Source organism: Solea solea, chromosome 15 (genome assembly GCF_958295425.1).
Source record: "Solea solea chromosome 15, fSolSol10.1, whole genome shotgun sequence".
NCBI classification, from domain to species: domain Eukaryota; kingdom Metazoa; phylum Chordata; class Actinopteri; order Pleuronectiformes; family Soleidae; genus Solea; species Solea solea.
In genome coordinates this window covers 19,870,602-19,885,169 of record NC_081148.1, presented here as the reverse complement: position 1 = coordinate 19,885,169, position 14,568 = coordinate 19,870,602, and the positions used below count along the sequence as shown (strand labels likewise).

Below are 14,568 nucleotides of genomic sequence, written 5' to 3'. Positions count from 1 at the left end.
GGATGAGAGAGGGCAAAATCAGTATTCAGAGGAAATTGTATAGAAATGTACTGATTGCAATGGTATCTAATACTTACTGTACAATCGTGTAAGAATTATAAGAATCATTTGAGAAGTGAATTCACTGGAGCATAAACTTAAACACAAACATGATCTTCAAAGACTAGGGTTCTCTTCTTCTTGTTCTCCCTCTTCTCTCCTCATAACTTGAAACTGGAGGGGGAAAAAAATCCTCTTCATCCTCAAAAGTGGTTGTTTTTTCAAACTGGCAGGACTTCACTCTTGCTTTTCTTAGCCTGAGAAGAAATAATTCCTGCAATGCTAAATAGTCTTTAACCTGCCAAACATGAACAGAGTGTAATGTATCTCTGCAGCTACAGAAATCTACACTTCTGTGCACATTTAGATTTGCTTTCACCAATGACAATACAGTATAATCATTTCTCAATCATTCCTTCATCCATTCAATACAGAAGAATTCGAAGATTAAAGTCAAAATTCTGAGAAAAAAAAGACATGAATTAAAGTCAGAATTCTAGCAGGATTCTTATTAAGTCAGAATTCTAATTTTAGATTGGTCTCAGAATTCTGGCCTCTTTTTTTGTTTGTTTCCAACAAAGTTATCATCATATGTGGCTCTAATCCCTTTCCATACTACGTGAACAGAATTTAAATAAAAAACCCCAGAAGTGATATTTTACAGTAAATCTGTCCAGAAACTGATTCATTGTCACGTGTAATTCCCACTTCGGACGGTAGGTGTCAGTAGAATGCAGGCGTACAGCGCTGGGGAGGACAGGTTGCGTTTGGTTTGTTCACCTTTTCTCCCACAAACTGAAGCTCTTGATGATTCACCTGAAGAGGGAAAAGAGGAACCGACTCACCGTGAAATAACAAAGAGACAGAACTGCCTCTGTGTTCGAAGCAAGACGGAGAAGAAGGAGCAGACAAAGAAGAAGTAGGAGAAGGAGGAGAAGAAGGAGGAGGAGGAGGAGGAGGAGGGGTGAACCAGGCAGCGTCGTGGGAGGGCGGGACACCACCACCTGTGTGACGGCACAGGAGTGGAGAGAAGCTCCGTGTCACAGTCGCTGAGCTGCCGCTGCTGCTGTTGTTGCTGTCGCGGAGTGTGTAGTTGTCCGTTTTTTTAAAAGAGAGTGTGTGTGAATCCGGAGCTCAAGGAAACGTACGTGTTTTCACCTCTGTGGACTTTGACTCAGGTAAGAGACAACGAGCGTTATCAGCTGACATTTAAAAAAAGTCACTTTTTCCCTCTTTGTGTGTATTTATATGTTTTTCCAGTCTCCCGTGGTGCGTTCAAGGTCCTTCACTGCACTACAATGGAGAATACAGCAGTGTCCTGCCTGATCAGGACTGCAGCTATTGCTGGGTATCGATTAGGCATTTCCGATATGCTACTGATATTGAGATATTGAGCTGATTCCTGAACACTGCTTCTTTTTCGCTGCCGATTTTATTTAATAATTATGACTAAAAAGGAAGCGAAATTTGTTGAATTGACAACACACTTTCGATATTAGGTGATGCAGAGGAAGTTCGATACCACAAAAGTTCAACTAATTTGATTATAAAAATGATTATCTCCTTTATCAATTAATTCGATATGCTTCTCTATCAATCAATTAGTTTCTTCCATAAAATGTAGAAAAGGGTGTAAATATCCAATGTCTTCCCCCTTAACTTAAATTATTAATCGATTAGTAAATTAATTGTCAACTATTTTGTTCATCGAATAATCGGTTTGAGTGTTAAATTTGAATATATTCTGGTTTCTTTGCTCCATATACAGAATTAAATCATTAAAATGAATAATTTTGGATCTGAGAACATCAATATTTCCACGTTTGGGAAAACACTGATCAATTACATGTCATTTAGCAGACGCTTTTATCCAAAGCGACTTACAATAAGTGCATTAAACATTTGGGCACAAACAAGAGCTAGAAGTAAGTAAGAGCTTCAAGTAAGCCAAGTGCTAGTCATAAGTGCGATGTATAAGTAAGTGCTTATCTTTTGGTCGTCGTCTTAGTCGAGGTGATCAACCTCGACCAAAGTATCTGATTCATCGAGAAAATAATCGACAGATGAATCTATTATGAAATTAAATAATTGTTAGTTGCAGCCCTATAGCAATTTTTTTTTTTACATATTTACTTTTAAGAACATAAAACTAGTATCAAAATATTTTAGGATTAATTTAGTAATTGATTTGATTTTTTTGCAGCTCTAATCCTGTTAAGATAAAATAATAGTCAGAATAAAACACTACCTTTTGCCTGATATCCTTTCATAAAGGGTCATGTATTCAGAATAAGCAATAATGATGACATGTGTATGTATTAGTTGGATTGCAACATCCTTTTACACAGCAGTAGATTCATGATGATGAGTCATAATCTGACTATGCTCTGTATCATGTAACCAGATATTTACATCTAATGTGCTATTAGCAACACCATCATGTGACTTATGTCTTACTCAGAAGAACAGTAGTAACTATTGTCAGTAACAGCTGTGTTATGGATCTATATAGCTTTAGAAATGTGGCTAATTTATGTCTGGCATTACAAAATTAGTGTGTGAGCTTTTAAACTCCTTCACACTAGACTCGAGGCTCTCAATTATTCCCTCAGCCAAGGACTCTCTACAACCCCTGAGGTTTTTCCTCTGCAATAGTTTGACTATAAATTCTCTGAATAGAGAGTAAGTGGTGCTGTTTTAGATTGCAAAATGAAAATTCATTTAACTTCCATCATACCCTGAAATGATATATATCCCCTGTGAGTGTGCCACTGACTCCCATTTGAGAAGTGCTGAATGTAAAGCACACCCAGCATACACACTATTGTTATTGTAATTACAATTATTATGATATACAGTACATGCCTGTGTAACACATACTGTATGTAGAAACGCCATAAGAGCGGCTGTGATTACAGTGAATGGGCTGTAAACACACACTGATGATGCTCAGGATGCTGTTAACGAGACGTAATCAGCCGTCCTGTTGTCTCATGACGCTGATGAAATCATCAAATCGCAGGGAAATGTATACGAATCGATTGAAGCCATTTACCCTGCCTTGAAAAATGCATGACTCTGTGGTGTGATAAGTGGAATGAAACACATCCAAGGCATGCAAACATGTGGTCATTTCACTCAACAGAAGTATGTTATTGTTATGTATAAAGAGTCATTGATGGTCTCTTTCCTGTCACACCCCGTCTGTCAAAGGGTTGGTTTAACTGGTTTTAAGCTGATTCTCAGTTTAAAAAATGTCTGTCAATGTCACTGCTGACTGACATTGTGCTGCAGCCTCTCATTGTGATTTGGCACATCCTTATAAAATAGAAGCTCTGAGATAATATCTATGAAAATACTATGTTTTATCTCTGTATTTGTTCCCCACTCTCTACAACTACAGTCAATTTAAACTGGAGAGTGTAGGCTGGACACTGTTGATCCTGTTGGGATACTGCATGGATGATGTGATATTGAGATACTTAATTCAATTTATCTTATTTTTGGTTTTGTTTGATATTTATTGCTCTTAGCCTGTATGTATTTTACTGTGAGATGATAAAATACAGACTCAGACTGGATCATAAAGTTTCTTTTCTTTATGTCCTACGTGAGATTTCTGTTATCCCTGTTTTTCCTCTTAGATTTGTGTGAAGGGAGAATTTCTCTCTCTAAGGACACATTGTGAAGCCAAAAAATTGAGAGGGTTTTGTTTGTCGATATTTTCTGTAAAAAATGTGAAAAGCTTCCCTTTTCCTCATATGCAAGTGCTTTTTGATTATCTAGACGTCTTTCTGCCTCCTCTAAAGCCTCCAATTTTTGGACGGACTGGCCCTTATAGCCAAAGGATCCTCACAATTAACCCCAAATAAGCTGTAAAATCATTGTAAACAACACTGAATGCGCACAGCTGTGTGTGCGATTCATTGTTGTGTGTGTGAATGGTCAGTTTAGCCCAGTGTTATTCAATTGAGTAAACAAAGTGTAGTACTGTACTGGGAACAAATAGAGTTCAGTTTGGGTTTTTTTCACCCCCTTTTGTGCGTCAGTGAAACGCGAGTGTTTTAAAGCAGTCAGTCGAGGCACAGCTCACACTTTTTTGAGTCCTTTTATGAGACAGAAGTTGTTTGTTGATGGAGCTGTCACCACAGTGCACTGCTCTCGTCCATTCAGGCAGGTTTATAGACAGACATTTTAGAATTGCCTGATAAAATCCATTTCCTTGAATGAATGTCATGGGACCGGGAGCTGGCAGTAAAAATCAGAGGGAGCAGAGATTAGAAAGGTCTGGCCGAGAGTGCTGGAGTCACTCTGATTTCCTGTGGGCACGCCTCATTTTATTTCCAGCTTCTCTCTCTTCGGTGTTTTCTTAGTTTTGACTGCTGTGCTCAATGGCCAATTAACTGTTGAAAGCCCCTGCATTTAAAGTGTCAGGGTCTCTGAGCTAGTCAGGGCTAATGGATTATAGATGAGAGAGAATTGGAAATGCAGCAATTACTGTCTCTTTGCTCTGCACCGCTGGACTTTCTGACACTATTTTGTGTCTTTGCTCGCTGCTTTTTTTCTGTCATATTGTCATGAAACATTTACATCTGAATGAGAGTGCATTGCCGTGGCTGACAAATTTGGACCGAGACAGTCCATTTGAGTGACTTAGTGTTCATGATTTGGATATAATTTACCCGTATAGCAACCTATAAAACGTGTAATATTCCCCAAACAACTGCATTTAAGGAGCTCAGTAATGTCACCTTATTTATAGCTTATTCTTTTTTTGTTAACAATGTTTTATCATCATGCCAATGCAATCAACGCGTCCATTTGCAGAGATATATTACTGTGAATATTTTAATTGGCTTAACTTTGTCCTTTTTTACATTCATGTCACGGTAAGGCAGTGGAGCTACTAAATTCACAGCATTCAAATTTCTTGAGGAAAAAAATGACAAAAAAAACACAGGGAACCATCAAATGTTTAACATAAAAAAGATTTCTTACAGTGTTTACAAGTTCAAACAAGACATCTAAGCTACGCAGTTGCTTTTACTGTCAATAACCAGCCATTTAAAGAACATTTAAAGGACATTTAAAGGACATAATGCTTCAACTATGCAACAAATAGTCTATTCTTATCCGAAAAGAAACCGTTATCTCACAACATGAAAACCTGGAGTCCATTCAGATGGAAATCATGATGCCTCTTTTTGACTGAAAACAATAGACAACATAATTGCACAGTGCACACAGAGCCATGCCTTTAGTGTCATGAATGAGGCAAAAGAGTCGCACAGCAAAACCGCTTCCTAATAAGCAGCACTACTACGAATGAAAACACCAAAAAGAGGCCATTAAAAGTTTACAGATAAACCTGGACGTTCAGCAGGGTTAAACAATCGTATTTATTATCACAATCACGACTTTGAACGCGATTGTGCGATAATGAAAATGCATATACGCCGTCAACGGTGCTTCCCTAAGAGGGCGGTAGAAGATCTGCACTGTGACATCACTACTGCTGTGTGGCGTTCTGGTCACATGACAGCGTCGGAGTTTAGGGGTGGTATAGGATTTTACTTTTGTCCTTTACCAGTAATTTTGACTTGTTACAGATTGATACTGATAATGAGCATTGAATAAGCTCATCCCGAGTGTTCAGTGTAGGGATGGGTATCGGTATAGGTTAGTATCGGTACGATACAATCCAAAAATGTCTATATATCGCATGCTTCACTATGCACAGACTGTTAAAATGTAAATAATAGTCAGGCATTATAGCTGAGTCATCATGTTTAGGGCTGATTATTTCTTCTTTGGAGGAGAACAATGTCTGTTACACAGTTGGAGAATTATGTGTTGAAATGACTCAGCACAAATGTGAATGTGAATTTCAATAGGGTTCTAAGGCACCTTGTGCTCGAACCCTAATAAATGGTCTATAAGGACTGTATCGGACTAATATCAATATCAGTAGGCACTTGGGTTTGTAATATCGGTATTGGTATAGGACACGAAAAAGTGGTATCGTCCCATCCCAAGTGTGATGTTTTACCGAACAGACAGAAAGGTTTCATTATTAAACGTTTACAGCAACTTTTTTTGATCATCAATTAATCGGCTTGAGGTTCTTTTTTCGTTAATAAAAAAAGCTTTCTGATTTTTCAGCTTGTTAAATGTGAATATTTTCTGCTTTTTATCCACTCCATGTAATACAGAAATCATTAAAAATGAATAATTGAAATTTCCAGGTTTGGTGAACACCGATCAACATTTTCTGAAATTTCACGGACGAAACAAGCCCTCAATGAATCAAGAAAATAATCTAGAGATGAATCCATAAGGAAAAGAATCGCTAGTTGCAGTCTTTCTGCTGATTGTGTTTCGTGAGGAACAATCTGCTGAAATGTGTGAGACCACAGGAAGATTTAATACCAGCCGTCCAGTTACATAATACTAGTGAGCGGTGAAATGCAATATCATCACATTACAGTCGTCTTTACTGTTAGTACCCAGTGTTAAAATCACAGCTGGTGGAGTTTCTCTCTCATCCACACACCTTCATGCTGCAGCATTTTGACCGAAACATGATGCTGCTGCACTCAAGCCAGCTGTTGTCATGGCGTCAGCCCTGAAGGCGCTGCTGGGACTTTTCTATAACAGTGCAGTCACACACGTTTGTGCTAATGGCTTTTCTGCTCTTCTTTGTTACATCCATGTCTTTCTGTCTCTGTGTGTGTGTCTGTGTGTTAATTGATTTGTGGTGTGTGTGTGTGTGTGTGTGTCCATGGTCAATGGAATGCTTGGACGTTCAGGCAGCTTCAGTGTTCTAGAGGCATGCTTTGTTTCATGGAAAGTGCTGCTAAAGTGTGTGACTGTTAACATCTACAAAGGAAATGTGTGTCCGTTTATGTGTGTACTGTATGTACAGTATATCTTAGTGAGGACATTGTGGGGAAAGTGGGTTTTTGAAACTGCTCTTTATGGGTTAAGACCTGGTTTTAGGGTTAGGTTATGGGGAGGGTCAAGGGTTAGGCATTTAGTTGTGATGGGTAATGTCAGGGTGAGGGGCTATGGAAGGGGGCCAAAACCTTTCCTATGAAAAGAACCATTTTATGTGCGCATTTTATAACTTTGCAAATATATTCTGAGTAAATGTCCGTAATAACCACTTGCATATGTTAGACTCAAAGAAGAAGCAGTGATTCTTGAAATTGTTAGTTTAAGGCAGCAAAAGTGGGTTTTTGTTTCTGACTGAAGACGTTTAAGGCACTTTTGCCTGATGAAGATACAATGTTTTGACCCAATATTCAGTTGCTTACAAGAAAATGGGCCCTCGACCACATTTACTTACTTACTTACTTACTCACAAACACACAGACACACAGACACACAGGCACAAAAGTAATTATCATATCACACAGTCATTTCCTCTCCTGGAAACTGGGTCTCAGGTTATGCCGCTGCTTTAAACGACCTCACACCTTATCGATCTGGATATCTCCACTTAGCAGTTTAATCCTCAAGTGTTAAGAGCACACGCAAACACTTGAGCACGATATCAACACACTTCTCTGTTTGACAGACGTTGTTTGGTTAATGATATTTTCAGTCTTGTGTAGACGAGGCAGCTGTTGTTCACATATGCACACAAACACACACACACACACACACACACACACACATCACAAGCTGCAAAAAACTGCGAGACACTTCAGTCTCACGCGGCTCCATTGATCCACAAGTAGCATCCAATATTTTATTGAGTGAATACTCGCTGTATCTGTCATATCTCTGTTGTCGTCCACGCTAAAAAAAATCCTGCACATCAGCATATTTACCGTGTCTGAACTCCACCAGCTTCCCTTCTCTGTCAACGTCTCCTCTGACTTTATGTTGTTTTCAGTCGCAGCGTTTTTGTGTTTTTTGCTTTTCATGCTGACAAACACTTAACTCTTTCATATGTTTGTGTTTTATCTCTTCAGGTTTCTTCAGTCCATGCACGGTGAAGGAGACCGTCTGCCTGTTTGTGCGGCCACGCGGGGTGTGCCCGTGCGTTTGTAGGTTTACGTGCGAGTGTGTTTGCATGTTGTGTATACACACGCTCGACAGAGATGCAGGGAGCCCAGTCCCCAGCACTGCGACTCGTGCTGCTAAGCTGCTGCGTGTGTGTGGCAGCCGGCTACCCGTTCAAAACACCACAGGACCTGGATGTGACTCCACGCATCACCGTGTTTAGCAGTGGTAAGCATGCGCACGAAACACACAAAGACAGTTCCTGGTACAACACACCCTCTATCACATGTTAACAATGTCATCTATCTTTATGATTTAAAAGCACAATATGTATTTTCTGCCTCTCTTGTGTGGGATCATGGGCCTTGTTGTCTTTAGCCGTGTTTCCATCAAGTGAAATGGTCCAGTTTCGGTACAGTACATGAATTTTTTTGCGTTATCCATTAGGAATAGTACCAAAATAACCAGCTCCTACCCTTCTCTTGGGGTACCAGATTAAAATGTTATGACAGTCAGCTGATTGGGCGACAGAAAAACATCACTCCCTTGTGATTGGTGTTTCTTCCTGGCCCAGTTTCTTCAACCAAGTAGAGGTACTTGTTCTCAGTTGAAACACAAAGCCTAATACGGGGTTTTACCATTCCAAACTGTACCGGACTGTACCAAATGTAGCCGAAACCATGATGGAAACACATCTTCTTGTTTCGTTTGGTTACCCTGTGTATTCGAGCTTTGGCGGCAGAACACTTAGCAGAGGCAATCAGTTGTTGTGATCCATTAGTGACAAATACATAGAATAAAATGAAAAAAATCCACATTGGCTACACTTTTGGCACCAAATATTTCCTTCTTCACTTTGACATTTCATATGGGGCTTTGCTGTGGAAGTTGTAGTACACTCTAGTCACTTATATTGAATAGAAATACAGATTTTTCGGCATTTTAAGAGTGTTGGAATCATTTTGGCTAATGTACATAAGTACACTAGTCAAGGAAATATATCACGTTCAACTTGTTAATGCATTGTAATGCATAAATTTATGTATTGAATCTTTAAATATCTTTTATTGAGCTAGACTGGCATCAGACTCATTGATACAGCTGCAACTAACAATTAATTTCTCGATTAATCAACTAGAAAAATGTTGTGATGTAATTAGTATTTAGCAAAGAAACCAGAAAATATTCACAGATAAGAAGCTAAAACAAACCAGAGAGCTTCTTTTGATTATTATATTTTTTAAATTTTCTTTATTATTTTACTTGAAAAAAGTAATCATTTATGAAAACAGTTTTAATCGAAAAATCGATTAATCCTTGCAGCCCCACTCACCACCTCATCATTTCTTGCGATAAGACAGTACCTGCTGCTCCTGTTCCTGTATAATTATAATCACACTAAACTGCACAATAACATTAATATCTTTAGCTGGTACACGTGTCTGCACAATTACATTTAACCGCCGCTTTATGAATTTGGTTTGTATACGTACTGTGTAGCTTGTGATGTTTATGTTTATCTGCAGCACTGTGCAAAAGTCTTAGGCCCCCACTAGCGTAGCTGTTGGCCTTTCTGATGCAAAGTAAGGATTTTATGTCAGATTCCGTGATCTTTGGCATTTTGAACGTCACGGTGTGATTGAAGGTTGGTCTTATGCTGTATGTTAGCAAGCTCGCGATGAGTTCATTTCATGCAACATTCATTCATTTATTCACCTCGTGGGAGGAGACATAGGGCGAAAGGCTGGGTTCACCCTGCACAGGTCCTCCTACAACATGTTTAAACATGAATACACTTGAATAAACTTGGAATAATAGGCATTTTTCACAGCAGCCATTTTGACTTGAAATAGTAGGACAAACAAAGGTTTTACCAACCGTTCTTATCAAGGCTTCAATGAAAGGGAGTGTTTTTTTTTACACTAAATACTTTTAAATACAATTTAGCCTTTAGAACTGAAAAATTTTATTCATACTTTTGCTGATTGAGAACAACAACAAAATTGTGGCCCAAGCATTGTACCAATCTTTTTGCTTACATTATTTAAGTTTACATTTTATTTTCTCTTAGTCTTTGTGCAAATTCTATTCTTCACGGAGCAACTGAAACGCCGACTTCCAATTTTCCTCTCAAGGGATTATTGAAATACTCTGATTCTGGCTCTGATTCAACTCTTAAACACTGAACCCCGTCGCGGCAAAATACCTCACGACGAAGTGAACTTCAAATATTGATGCAGTGCTTTTGCATGTTTTGTAAAATACACAGCTGCACGTCTCCCGTTGCAAAGAAACTCTGTTATATTACAGTCACTGTCTTCTGTCCCTGTCTTGATCTCGTTTTCAGCGCGCTTTATTTCCTTCCTCTCTTATGCCTCCCTTAATCCCCCACTCTGTCCTGACACAGCTCTTTTCTCTTTTCCCCCGCACACCCTTCTCGCTCCTCGTCTTATTTGCACCGATGTGCACACACACATTTGCCTCCCTCTGTTGATCCTCACCTGCCCCTCCTGTAAACTATGATTTCTTTTCGGATTTTTATTCATTTACCTTGTGTGAGTGATGGGATGTAGCTGGAGGTCGCGCAGACAGAAAAGGAGGAGGAGTAAAGTGCTTATACTCTTGGAGCATCCAGGGAGACTGAGACCATTGTAGGGTCTTGTGAAAAGCACTGTAACCATGACAACTGTCATAGTATGGCTCAAGATAGTTATATACAGTATTTTTCTTTTGTGGATGTGTCGCCAAGTGTGTCTCTCTCACTGTTACCTGATCCGGGACTTAACACAAAGACGTTTGAAATACATTTTCTCAGGTTTGACCTGCAGCCAAATCTGCTAATGCAATCTATTTGTGGGACAATATCCCCATTCTCCTCCTCTCCTCCTCTTCTTCTCACACTCATCATTACCCATCTCTCCGTTCACAATACTCCTCACCGGCTCTGAGCCTTTCCTAATACCTTTATCTCATGCAGTTTCCTGTATATCATCAGTTTCTGCTCAAGTCTGCAACCTACAGGTCCTCCTACACTCATCTCCTCATCTGCCACCTCATCACTCTCCCTCCTCTCCCTCCTCTCCCATATATCTCCTGTCCACATTGCTTAGTTTTGTACTCTGGCTTTGTCTCTCTCTCGCTCTCTCCGATGACTTCATGCTGCGTTGTCTCTTCAGTTTTGCGTTTTTGCAGATTTTTCAATGTGCAAATGTATCACTAATGCCTTTAATCGCTGTGTTCCTTAGCAACCTAAAGGCCCCCTCACCTGGGTGGCTATTGATTTGGTAAATGCATGCACTGAAGCACATCTGTTGCTCTCTCCTCACTTCTACCCAAGGTCAAAAGAACCAAGGGAGGAAAGTCAGAAAGGTTATTAATATAATGAATTCTGGCTCGTGAGCAGCCAAAACAGAAGTCGTTTTGGACTCTGGGTAATGAACTGAGAGTTGATTTTTTTTGTGAACAAAAGTGAACGAAATGTGTTCACAACAGCAGGAGAATCTCCAGGGGATCAAGGTGAGGTGATGACACTCGTCCATTCACTCACTGTGTGTTCTGTCTGGAGTTTCTCCCGCTGTGTTCTCACTTGTCGACGGTAATTTAATTGTGAATGTAGCCTTCCTGTTTGAAAAGTGAAGCCCAGGAAGTAAATGGAAGTAGCAGGTAGAGCTGAAACAATTACTCGATAACACGATTATTAAGCGATCACTAAATTAATCGTCAACTATCTTGATATTCGATTAGTAGGTTTGAAGCTTTCTGATTGTTTCAGCTTCTGAAATGTGAATATTCTCTGGTTTCTTTGCTCCACATAACAAAGAAATCATTAAAAGTTAATCATTTTCGTTCGACATTCGAGAACATCATCATTTCCAGGTTTGACAAACACTGATTGACATTTTTCAACATTTTCTGACATTTTATGGATTAATCGAGAAAATAATCGACCGATTATTAGTAGCATGTTTAAAAACTGGCATGGCGTCAGTCCAATTGTGAATATTGGAGTTATCTTTATAACTGTAAATCTAAGTAAATGTTTCTCAGATTACTTTACTTGGACATTAACCACAGATTAGAGTTGGCAGCTGGCAGGAGAATCTCTGGAGCACCTGTTGCGGACACTTGCATTCACACTTTCAGTCCAGGATTGAACAGTTAACCGCTTTCAAATAGAAATTATAATGCACTTTGCAAGCAAATTGCAAAAGCTGCAGGTTTCTGTATACAGAATGTAGAGTAGTTAGTATTTTGATAGTATCTCAAATCATGATATATTGTGGGGGTTTATTTTCTTCCCATAATTGTGATATTTCTACTATTTTAATGAACAGAAATGGATTAAAATGGATTAAAAGTACCAGCTGCACATTTAATTCAAGATTTTTTAATTTTTTAATTTGGGAACTGTCTTAGTTTTTTTACATTTGTGAGGTGTCCTGTTCTAATAGTCTGTGTTTATTCTATTATTATTATTAGAATAGTATTATTCTTACACTCATGCGTACAGAGAACACACAACAACTACCACACGTTGCACATTAACCCATAGTACAGTCATTATAAAATGTTCAGTTGTCTTGCTCGTGTCTAACGTGCATCTGTGTGTTATGAGTTTCACTCACGCTGCGTCTCACTCGTCTCCCCACACCACCAGTGTGATTGGGACTTTATTTTCTGATTTATCTCTGACAGAGATCATCACATGGTTTTTATTTACTCAGAGAGAGAGGGAGAGAATCTGCACAGTTGCTAAACTACTTTTTCAAATATAATACGTATCTTTCTCATGTATTTCAGATTCAGCCGAGACACTGAAACTACGACGAGAGGTGTCTGATTTACGTAATCATGCTGGTAGAATGTCAATATCATGATCAACAAATCCTCTCTCTGTCTATTTTTGCTGGGAAAAATTTGTGAAAATCTTCAATAATAGGCAAGATGCCTGAGCTCCAAAATAGATGTGTGCCTCACGCATGCAGAGTAAACACTCTCATTTGTGAACATGGGAGCTGAAATGAAAACACAGCCGTGATCCATGCAGTGTGAACCAGGCCAAACGTAGACACAACACTGTATTTTCTACTTGGCCTGATAGTATTTATAATTATTATAATCTTTGGCAGCTAAATATAGCAGTTAACTTTAACATAAAACACTCTGTTGATGTACCACTTTTGTACACTGCATTGATTTTGGAAATATGACTCATCACAATATTTGTGGAGTATTGAATCAGCACCAAGTATCAAAATACAGTCAAATCACGACAAAAACAAATAGTCCCAGCTCTTGTATCTCTTTTGATAATGCGCCATCATGTTTTAAGTCTATGTTGCAATGACTTTTTCGCAAATCTGGTAGAAAATTAATTAGAATAGATTTCAATTAGATATTTTCCCTCAGGCTTCATTATAGACATTGTTGTCCATTTGGGCAACTTTTACCCTCTTGATCTGGCTGTGATTTTGGCTGTGTCAGCGTTTTTATTTGTAAGAAAGTCTCTTGACAAATTTTGGAATTCCAATTTTTTTTTTTTAAATACTCTTACTACCTACTCAAGTCATTAGAGGACAAAAATGTCCATTTCCAGAAGCTGTTATAAAACATTACAGATTAGTATTCTTTTTTGCTTTTTTCTGCATAAATCTCTTAAACAACTTGAGCCCTGCTCAAAACTACCAAACATTCAATCATTGTGAGGATTTTAACCCTTTAAAGGCCAGTTTGATTACTTGATGTCAATGTTATTTACTGTATTTAAAAAAAAAAAAAAAAAAAAAAAAGGTGTTATTTTCCATATAACAAATGTTTGGGAGCTGGGGGATTTTTCTTTTTCAAATCAGTCTTGGATATGTCAAGGATTAGCCAAAAATATTGATTTCATGTATTATTAGTTGTTGTGTAGCATCAGATTTTAAGTCTTAAGTCATTTGAGTACACAAATTAAGTTCCCATCGTTCAGCCCTAGTTTGTTTCATTTTATGTGTAAAAACGGTTCTGAAAAATCTATCACACAAGAAAACAAGCAATAGTCAGATGACTTCACTGTGTTTATTTATTCAGTCGGCTCCTTTGTTCTTCAGAACATCTGAACTGTACACACTGGTCAGGCGCTGGAGTGTAAATGTACACGTTAGACTTCCGTCACATCACAGTCCAACGCCTCAAGTGTAGAATAAGCACACGTGTGTGTGTGTGTGCTTATTCCCTGAACACTGTGTACTATGCTGATGAGCCAATGTCCCTCCATGTTTCCTCTCACTGCCTCTTTATTCTTTATTCTTCTCCCGCGGAAAACACCAACGTGCCTTTTGACGCACAATCTGGTAAGCTGAGGCTAAAATGCTTTTCGTGAGATTGTTTAATATCACCCAGACAAATCTCCCTCGGCTGTGTCATTCCATTAGCAAACTTGTTTTATATTACCTGACTCTGGCTGTCAGGGCCCCTCACACACAATAGGTATTGTGTGTCCTAATACTCGGATTACAGCGAGGAAACTTGGGCATTGTG

The 14,568-nt window shown here is 38.8% G+C and overlaps 1 protein-coding gene across 1 annotated transcript in view; it reads left to right on the top strand.

Moving 5' to 3' along the window:
• Window positions 1-1,035: 1,035 nt before the first annotated feature.
• Window positions 1,036-14,568, top strand: part of LOC131474211 (semaphorin-4G-like) — a 32,779-nt gene continuing 19,246 nt past the window's right edge. The window contains exons 1-2 of the mRNA XM_058651974.1: window positions 1,036-1,217; window positions 8,019-8,277. Of these exons, the coding sequence (XP_058507957.1) occupies window positions 8,148-8,277 (130 nt within the window). The 5' untranslated portion in view covers window positions 1,036-1,217; window positions 8,019-8,147. The remainder of the gene's footprint in view (window positions 1,218-8,018; window positions 8,278-14,568) is intronic.